Here is a 9,388-nt window from a genome sequence, read left to right as displayed (position 1 = left end):
CCCGATCCCGGTCCCGGTCCCGATCCCGATCCTCGCCCTCCGCCGCCCAGACACAAACCCCCACCCCGGAGCCCGGCCGCGCCGCTGGGCCCTAAAGCCCGCCCCTCCTCCGCTTCCGCTCGCGGAGCCCCGGCGCCGCCAGGACTACAACTCCCAGCGGGCCGTGCGCGCCTCCCCCTTCCAGCCAATCAGGGAGCCCGCTGCTCGGGCCTCGCGCTCCGCTGGGCCTGGGCTAGTGGTGGTTAAGCTGTGGGAGGCCCCCAGTCTTCATCCCCATTTGACAGAAGAGGGAACTGAGGCCCAGAGAAGTGAAGTGACTTGCCCACAGTCACACAGCTGACAAGTGGCAGAGCTGGGATTTGAATCCGTGACCTCTGACTCCCCAGCCCGGGCTCCTTCCACTGAGCTACGCTGCTTCTCTCTCTCCCCCCCCCCCCCCAGCGCTTAGATAATAATGTTGGTATTTGTTAAGCGCTTACTATGCGCAGAGCTCTGTTCTAAGCGCTGGGGGAGATACAGGGTAAGCAGGTTGTCCCACGTGAGGCTCACAGTTAATCCCCATTTTACAGATGAGGTCACTGAGGCCCAGAGAAGTTAAGTGACTTGCCCACAGTCACACAGCTGATAAGTGGTGGAGTCAGGATTAGAACCCATGACCTCTGTCTCCCAAGCCCAGGCTCTTTCCACTGAGCCACACTGCTTCTCATCTCTGAGATGTTTCCCAAGAGCTGGTTTCTGGGTTTTTTTGTTCTTCATGGAAGCCTGGCTTATAATAATAATGGTGGTATTTGTTCAGCGCTTACTATGTGCAAAGCACTATTCTAAGCGCTGGGGGGATACAAGTGTGCCCCACGGGGGGCTCACAGTTTTAATCCCCATTTTACAGATAAGGTAACTGAGGCACAAAGAAGTTAAGTGACTTGCCCAAAGTCACACAGCTGGCAAGCGGCAGAGCTGGCAAGCGGTCTATCGTGGTATATTGGGCAGAATGTGGCCAAAACATAAAGTATGATCAGCCTAAGGCCTATAAGCCTGTCAGCCTACCCGCTGAGCTGCTTGTGACAGTCAGGATGCCACAGAGAGGTGGGCTTCGTAGTGAGCAAGAGGGCCCCTCTGGCCACACTTTTAGCCAGCCTCTCTGGTTGACCCTACGAATTAGATCCCTCACATTGGTCAGGATCTAGAGAGATACTATAATAATGTTGGTATTTGTTAAGCACTTACTATGTGCCAAGCACTGTTCTAAGCGCTGGGGTAGACACAGGGGAATCAGGTTGTCCTACGTAGGGCTCACAGTCTTAATCCCCATTTTACAGATGAGGTAACTGAGGCACCAAGAAGTTAAGTTACTTGCCCAAAGTCACACAGCTGACAAGTGGCCGAGCCGGGATTCGAACCCATGACCTCTGACTCCAAAGCCCGTGCTCTTTCCACTGAGCCACGATGACCTACATAGATACTATGATCTAGTATCCTGCCTCCATACCTAATTCTCAAATTTGGAGGCATTATTCTTATGACACACTAAATTTGTTTCCTATGTCTTGGCTAGACTGTAAGCTGTTAGAGGGCTGGGAGTGTGCCGAGCCATTATACTCTACTCTCCCAAGAACTTATCACAGGGCTCTGTACATGGTATGCACTCAATAAATGTCATTGATTGATTTGGGAGGGGTGTATTTGTTACGTGCTTCCTATGTGTCAAGCACTGTTCTAAGCACTGGCTAGATACAAGTTAATCAGGTTGGACACAATCCCTGTCCCACATGGGGCTCACGGTGTCAGCACCACTCCTCATAGTAAACTCGATGTGTTGACTCCACCTCAGCACGTAATACACTTAGCCTGGCACATAGTAAACACACAACAAATTCCACATTCATCAGACTTTCCCAATTTCCTAGCTGCAACACAGTACGGCTGGCATCCGAGATGGTTTCCTAATATCTTTCCTGACAGCGCACTTTCTAGCCATGATCTGGTTTTCCAACAGAAAAAGAAATTCTAATAAAGGATTTGAAAACTATTACTAACTGCATAATTGCTTTTCTACCCCAGACTTAAACATTTTTTTCCTTGGGGTCCATCTAATTCCACTGAATCTTTTCATAAATGTTAAAATCATATTGGGAGACCTTGATGGGGACAAACAGGAAAAGAAAGAACTGATTATAGATGCAGTAACTGAGACACAGAGAAGTTAAGTGATTTGCTCATGGTCACACAGCAGATAAGTGGCAGAGGCAGAATTAGAACGCGGGTCCTTCTGATCCCCAGGCCCGTGCTATACCCATTATGCCACCCCAGCGCTTAGTTCAGTGCCTGGTGCACATAGTAAGCATTTAACAAATACCACAATTATAAAACAGGACAGGCTAGTGGTGAGTGCAGGTGGCTAGGCATCCTGAGGTCAAATTCCAGCCTCTGTCAGCCCATTTAGAAAGACTTTCATCCCAGCCTCAATGGAAGAACTTTGAAAAACACTGAAAAGGAAAATTCTGAGTCACTATTTCCCTTCTCGTGTAGCGATAAGATGGAGGGAAGGGCCTTCCATCTTGAGGGGAGGAAACCTGCAAACACCAGGCCCTGGCAAGCCCATCTCATTTCCTCTTAAATCTGCTACATCTTGTTTGCCCTTTCACTTGTTGGCAATTTGCCAAAGCAATGGGCGACTGAAGATCCAGCTCAACTCTTTGCCCTCAGCTCAGGTTCAGGCAAGAACAGCACGGGCTGGGTTTCTGGACTTTGTGTTCTTTTCAGAGAGCCTCCTCTGACTCCTGGGCCATCCTGCCACCGAGGTTTCTCCTGCCTGTTTCAGATCACTTTTGTCCAGTTGGGATTCGAGGCATCTTTTTTTTTTTTGAATGGTACTTGTTAAACACTTACCAGGCATAATATTAAGCTCTGGGGTAGATGCAAAATAATTAGGTTGGACACAGTCCTTGTCCTACATAGGGTTCACAGTCTAAATTGGAGGGAGGAGGGATTGTGTCCTGCAAAAGAGGAAACTGGGGGACAGAAAGAGGGTGGCTGTCAGGCCAGAGGGGAAGACTGAGGCCCGAAGAGGGGAAAGGCTTAGGCTAAAAGGATGAAAGTGAGGGGCAGCTCGTTGTGGGCAGGGAATGCATCTGTTGTTGCACTCTCCCAAGTGCTTAGTATAGTGCTTTGCACACAGTAAGGGCTCAATAAATACGAATGAATTAATGGGGAATCGAGGTCCGATCCCCGAGAAGAGGGAAGGCTGGGATCCAGAAGGGAGGCAGGTAAGGAGGTTAAAACCCCACAGGGCCGGTGAGCCAGGCCTAAGCTGGAAAGCACCTGGACGCTCCCAGCGAGCAAAGTGCACAAGGATGCACCTGGGGAGAATAAGAATAATAATAATTATGGCATTTGTTAAACCCTTACTATGTGCCAGGCACTGTACTAAGTGCTGGGATGGGTATAAACAAATTGGGTTGGACTATGTGGGGCTCACAAGCTCAATCCCCACTTTATAGATGAGGAAGCAGCATGGCCTAGTGGATAAGAGCATGGGCTTGGAAGTCAGGAAAGTTCCAGTTCCCTCATCTGTAAAATGGGGTTTAAGACTGTGAGCCCTATGTGGGACAGAGACTGTGCCCAACCCAACTATCTCATCTCTACTCCAGAGCTTAGAACAGGGCCTGGAACATAGTAAGTGCTAAAGAGATACCATCATCATCATCTGAAACCCAGAAAAGTGAAGCGACTTGCCCAAGGTCACACAGCAGACAAGTGGAGGAGCTGGAATTAGAACCCATGACCTTCTGACTTCCAGCCCCATGCTCTTATGTACTAGGCCATGCTGCTTACTCATCTATAAAGCGGGGATTGAGATCGTGAGCCTCACGTAGTCCAACCTGATTTGCTTGTATCCATCCCAGCGCTCAGTACAGTGCCCAAGGTCCCCTGGCAGACAAATGGCGGAGGAAGCATGAGAATCTCCTCACTGTTGGCTTTCAGGTGTTCAATCAACTCTCCCGCAATCAATTTATTGAGCGTTTACCCTGTGCAGAGCACCGTACTAAGCACTTGGGTGAGTACGATACAGCAATATACCAGAGGTGGCAGACCCCTCCCGTGCCCACGCTTATAGTCTAGAAGGGGAAACAGATATTGATATATAAGAAGCCAAATCAATGAGAAGCAGCGTGGCTCAGTGGAAAGAGCACAGGCTCAGGAGTCAGAGGTCATGGGTTCTAATCCCAGTTCCACCACCTGTCAGCTGTGTGACTCTTGGCAAGTCACAACTTCTCGGTGTCTCAATTCCCTCATCGGTAGAATGGGGATTAAGACTGCGAGCCTCACATGGGACAAACTGATGACCCTGCATCTACCCCGGTGCTTAGATAGACATTTGGCACATAGTAAGCGCTTAACAAATACTAACATTTTTATTATTATATAAACAAATAAGTTGGGGCTATGTAAATGAAAGTGGTGGAGCTGAAGGAGGACGGCGAGGCAGGATGAGATGGGATGATGAAGAAGCAGTAGCAGCATGTCTCAGCGGCAAGAGCGCGGGCTTGGGAGTCACAGGTCGTGGGGCCTAATCCCGCCTCCGCCACTTGTCAGCTGTGTGACTTTGGGCAAATCACTGAACTTCTCTGGGCCTCAGTTCCCTCCTCTGTAAAATGGGAATGAAGACCGTGAGCCTCTTGGGGGACAACCTGCTGACCCTGTATCTACCCCAGTGCTTAGAATGATACTTGGCACATAGTAAGCGCTTAACAAATCCTAACATCATTATTATTTATTATATAAAGAAATAAATTGGGGCTATGCAAATGAGCACGGTGGAGCTGAAGGAGGGCGGGGAGGCTGGATGATGACTCGAAGGCCCGCCCTAGGCCATGAGGGGGTTGTGAGGGGATTGTGAGGGAGGGTGTGAGGGGGTTGTGAGGGAGGATGTGAGGGGGTTAATAATAATAATGTTGGTATTTGTTAAGTGCTTACTATGTGTAGAGCAGTGTTCTAAGTGTTGGGGGAGATACAGGGTAATCAGGCTATCCCACATGAGGCTCACAGTCTTAATCCCCATTTTACAGATGAGGTAAATGAGGCACAGAGAAGTTAAGTGACTTGCCCACCGTCACACAGCTGACAAGTGGCAGAGCCAGGATTCAAACCCATGACCTCTGACTCCCAAGCCCGGGCTCTTTCCATTGAGTCATGTTGTGAGGGAGGGGGTGAGGGGATTGTGAGAGAGGGCGTGAGGAGGTTGTGAGGGAGGGTGTGAGGGAGAGTGTGAGGGAGGGCGTGAGGGGGTTGTGAGGGAGGATGTAAGGGCCTGGGGGGGAGGGCGTGAGGGGCTTGGGAGGGAGAGCGTGAGGAGGTTGTGAGGGAGGATGTGAGAGGCTTATGAGGGAGGGTGTGAGGGAGGATGTGAGTGGTTTGTGAGGGAGGGCGTGAGGCGGCGAGTGCGGGAAGGGAAGGGAGGGGAGGGGAGGGGAGCGTCCGGCGGGGCGCGATCCGGCTGTGCGGGCGGAGGCGAGCCGGCAGGGCGGGACGGGGTGGGTTTGGGGCGTTTGGGGGCGGGCCCGGGGGCGGCCCGGAGGGCGGGGTGCCTGAGGCCCCGTGGGCGCGGAGCCCACCTCATCGTCCGGGGCCGGAAGTCCCGGCCTCCTCCTTGAGTGCGGCAGGCCGCCCTTTTGGCCATGGGCCGCCGCGCCCCACCGCCCTGACCGGCCCCTGCCCGGGCCCGGGGGGCAGAGGGGCCCGGAGCCCCGCGCCCGCCCCCGCGCCCGCCCCCGCCCCCGCCATGAAGCGGGCCGGGACGCTCCGCCAGCTGTCGGACCTCAGCGACTTCAGCGGGGCGGGCCGCCTCCGGGAGCTGCTGCTGAGCGAGGCGGGGTCCGAAGGGCGGCGGGACCGTCCGGGGCCCCGCCTCCGGGTCCGCGCCAGCCCCGACGGCCGCTTGGTGCTGCTGCTGCGACCCCCGCCGGGCCCGGCCCCGCAGCTGCTGCTGTGCGGCCGCTCCGCCGGGGAGCGGGAGCCGGAGCTGGAGCGGGCCTGGCCGGCCGGGCGGCCCTCGCCCCTGGACGGCCTCTTCCTGGCGGGGAGGCTGGTCCTGGTGTGGGAGAGCGGGCGGAGCGAGGTGTGGCGGGCCGGGCCCGGCGGGGACTGGCGGCTGCAGCGGGCGCTGGAGCTCCGCCCCGGCCTCCGGGCCCGCCTGCTGTCGGTGGCCGGGCTGGGGGACGACGGCCTGGTGTGGTGCGAGGAGGCGGGCCCCGGCCCCTTCGACTTCTGCATCTGCACTCGGAGCCTGGAGGACGGGCCCCCCCGCGTCCTGCTGCAAGGCTGCCCGCCCCTGCGGGTCCTGGCCTCCCCGCGGGACGTCTACCTGGTGCCCACCTCGGCCTGCCGGCCGGGCCTCGCCCACCTGCTGCTCGTCTGGTGCCCCGGCCGGGACAGGGTCACCGTGGCCGCCCCGGGCCGCTCCCTGGTCCACAGCCAGAGCCTGAGCCCCGGCCCGGCCGGGGGCGACGACCCCGCCGCCTTCGGGGAGCTGATGCTGGGGGCCCCCGGGCTGCTGGCCGGCGGGGCCGCCCCGGCCGCCCTGGGCTGCGCCGTGACCCAGGGCCGCGGGGAGCTGCTCCTGCTGAGCCCCTGCGGGGCCGTGCGCCTGGTGCGCAGGGACGGCGGGGTGCGGGCCGTCTGCACCCTGGCCGGGGACGCCCCCGGCCCGGGCGCCCCGGTGGAGCTGCGGACCTTCGGCGGCACGCTGGCCTGCGTGCGGGGCTCCGGCCTGGAGCTGGTGGACCTGGGCAGCGGGCGGCTGCTGGAGCGCAAGGTGCTGCGCACCGACCGCGTCCACCTGCTGGAGGCCCCGGCCGGAGGGGCCGAGCCTGGGGAGGAGGGCCTCCGGCTACTGTCCCCCGCCGGCCTCTTCCAGGTCTGCTGGGCGGCCGAGGGCGGGAACGACCGCCCGGCCCCCGAGGACCTGGTCTTCGAGGAGGCCTGCGGCTACTACCAGCGGCGCAGCCTGAGGGACACCCGGCTGACGGTGGAGGAGCTGCGGCGGGGAGGCGTCTTCCGGGCCCCCGCGGCCCTGGCCGCCCTCCTGCGGGGCCGGCCGCCCCCGACCCGGCTGCTGACGGCCCTGCGGGCCGAGCTGCAGGACTACCGCGGCCTGGAGCGGCTCAAGAGCCGGGTGGCGGCCGGCGGCGGGGAGGGGGCCTACGCCGGGCTGGCCGAGCGGGAGGTGGGGCGGCTGCTGCAGGCGGAGCCCGGCCCCGACACCCTGGCCCAGCTCAACGCCGTCTTCGCCGCCTTCCCCGCCGCCGCCTGGGCGGCCGCCCGCCACCTCCTGCAGCTGCAGATGGACGCGGCCGGCCAGCTGGGCTCCCCGGCCCCCCGGGAGCTGTGGAGGAAGGTGCTGGCGGGCGGCCCCGTGGGTGGGGTCCCCCAGAACGGGGCCCTGCCTCTCTTCGAGCTCTTGTGCTCCTCCCTGGGCCGGCTCGAGCCTCAGTGGCTGCCGCCCTTCGTGCAGCTGGCCCAGCGGCGGCAGGGGCCGGCCTCGGCGGGCGGAGAGGGGCCGGGGCTGCCCCTGTACCGGCGGGCCCTGGCCGTCGTGGAGAGGCTGCCGGGCGAGGCGGCGGAGGCCCTGGAGGTGGAGCTGCTGCTGGGCAGCGGGCGGCCCAAGGCCGTGCTCCAGGCCGTGGAGCAGCTGATCCGGGCGGGGCGCTGGACGCAGGTCCTGGATGCCGCCCAGAGACTCTCCCCGCCCAGCCCGCTGCTCCGCAGGGAGATCTTCACCGCCCTGATGGCCGAGTTCGCCCGGCACCGCCAACTGGACCCGCAGCTGTCCCGCCTGTGCCAGCTCTGCCCTCCGGACATCTCGGCCTCTGACGTGCTCCTCCTGCTGCAGCCTCACCTGCTGCCCCGAGAGGCCCCGCCGGCCCCGTTCCCCGGCCCCGGCACCTCCCCGCTGACCCTGGGGCTGCTGAAGCCGCTCCTGGAACGGGCGGCCGGGCCGGGCCCGCCGGGGCAGCCGGAGGGGCTGTACTCTGACCTCCCGGGAGGCCCCGCGGAGCCCCCACCCGCCCCGCCCCGGGCCTCGGCGCCCCTCGCCCCGGACCCAGACCGGCCGGGGTTGCGGCCCGGGACTCCCGCGGGCCCCAGCCTTCCCCCGGATGACACGGGCTGAGGTGGGGAGGGGCCGGGAGCGGAGCCGGCCGCGGGAGCGGCGGGATCCGGAAGAGACAGGGATGGATGGAGCAGATAGAATCAGCCCACTCCATATTTGTGCCCTCTGCTCCCTCCTTCCTCCAGAACCCCTCATTTCTCCCCCTAGGAGGCAGACGGCCAGGGGGTCCTGGTCAGACAGCGGGTCTAGGTCCGAGGAGGTGGTGGGGATGGTGGGAGGGGGGGAGGGGGGCATTGACACTGTGCAATACTTCTCTCTCCTTGGAAGGGGGATTTTTAAATACAGTCGAGGGAATTCAGCGTGTCTGTGTGTCTGCCAGGAGCCTGATGGGAATGGCAAGGGCATGCTGGACTTTCCACCGTGGGGCGGGGCACTTGGGAGGGGTTCATCAGGATTGCATGGGTGTCCTGGGGAGGGGGGGAGCCCCGCCCCCGGGGAGTCTTTAGGGAGAGAAGCAGGTTGACTCCTACTTATTTGCATCCCTCCTCTCCTTCCACTCCAGACGCGGGGCCCGGTGCCGTCTCCTGAAACCGTAGCTCTCCCCAGCTGCTTCCATCCTGGTCCCTGTGGTGTGGCACCCATCCCAGCACGCTTAGGCCCCTCAGCACCGCTGCTCTCCCCCCTTCCTTGTCTGGAGCGCTTTACCCCAACTTCCTATTTTTCAGACCCTTTTTTAGTTTCTGTGGAATTTCCCCATTTGTAGTGGGGAAGCTGCTGGCTGCAGTGAGAAGCCATCAACCCTGGTAATGGTGACCTACCATCTACCCTCTTTCCCACCCCTCACCCACTTCTTACCCGTCGGAACCTAATCATGCCCCCTTCCTCTGATGCGGTGGATTCCCCCAGCCCCACTCGAGTGGGTGGAGAAGGAAAGAGGGGGGCGTCTGGTCCACTCTCTACTGCACCCCCATCCCCCAACCGTTCTTCCCAAGGACTCTAGAGCCCTGCTGCCTGATCCTGAGCTACTGGTTTTATTAAACTCCCTCCACCTTTCCCCGCCAAGAGAAGTGGAGCATTCGAACCAAGGACACTTCCCCTCCCCGACCCAAGGAGGAGGCACCTGAGATGGTTCAGTGCTGGGCAGTAGTCAGAGAGGGCCTTTGAAAGGTCCACGTTAACCCTAGAGACAGACAGCCCCCTCCTCTTTGCACCCAAGAGTCAGAGTAGGTGAGTGGGTGTCAAGAAGCAGCGTGGCTCATTGGAAAGAGCATGGGCTTGGGA

General features: G+C 59.8%; 1 protein-coding gene across 1 annotated transcript; it reads left to right on the top strand.

Moving 5' to 3' along the window:
- The first annotated feature begins 5,779 nt into the window (after positions 1-5,779).
- On the top strand, positions 5,780-8,466 carry HPS6 (HPS6 biogenesis of lysosomal organelles complex 2 subunit 3). Its single transcript, XM_029080906.1, has one exon. It carries the CDS (start codon positions 5,780-5,782, stop codon positions 8,165-8,167), a length of 2,388 nt encoding a protein of 795 aa, XP_028936739.1. The 3' UTR covers positions 8,168-8,466.
- The last annotated feature ends 922 nt before the right edge of the window (positions 8,467-9,388 follow it).

Source organism: Ornithorhynchus anatinus, chromosome 16 (genome assembly GCF_004115215.2).
Source record: "Ornithorhynchus anatinus isolate Pmale09 chromosome 16, mOrnAna1.pri.v4, whole genome shotgun sequence".
Taxonomy (NCBI): Eukaryota; Metazoa; Chordata; class Mammalia; order Monotremata; family Ornithorhynchidae; genus Ornithorhynchus; species Ornithorhynchus anatinus.
Note: the sequence above shows the minus strand (reverse complement) of the source record. Positions and strands in the feature narration are given on the sequence as shown.

What these genes read in the sequence shown, in the direction of transcription:
- HPS6 (XM_029080906.1), top strand. Translation starts at nt 5,780, where the DNA reads ATGAAGCGGGCCGGGACGCTCCGCCAGCTGTCGGACCTCAGCGACTTC.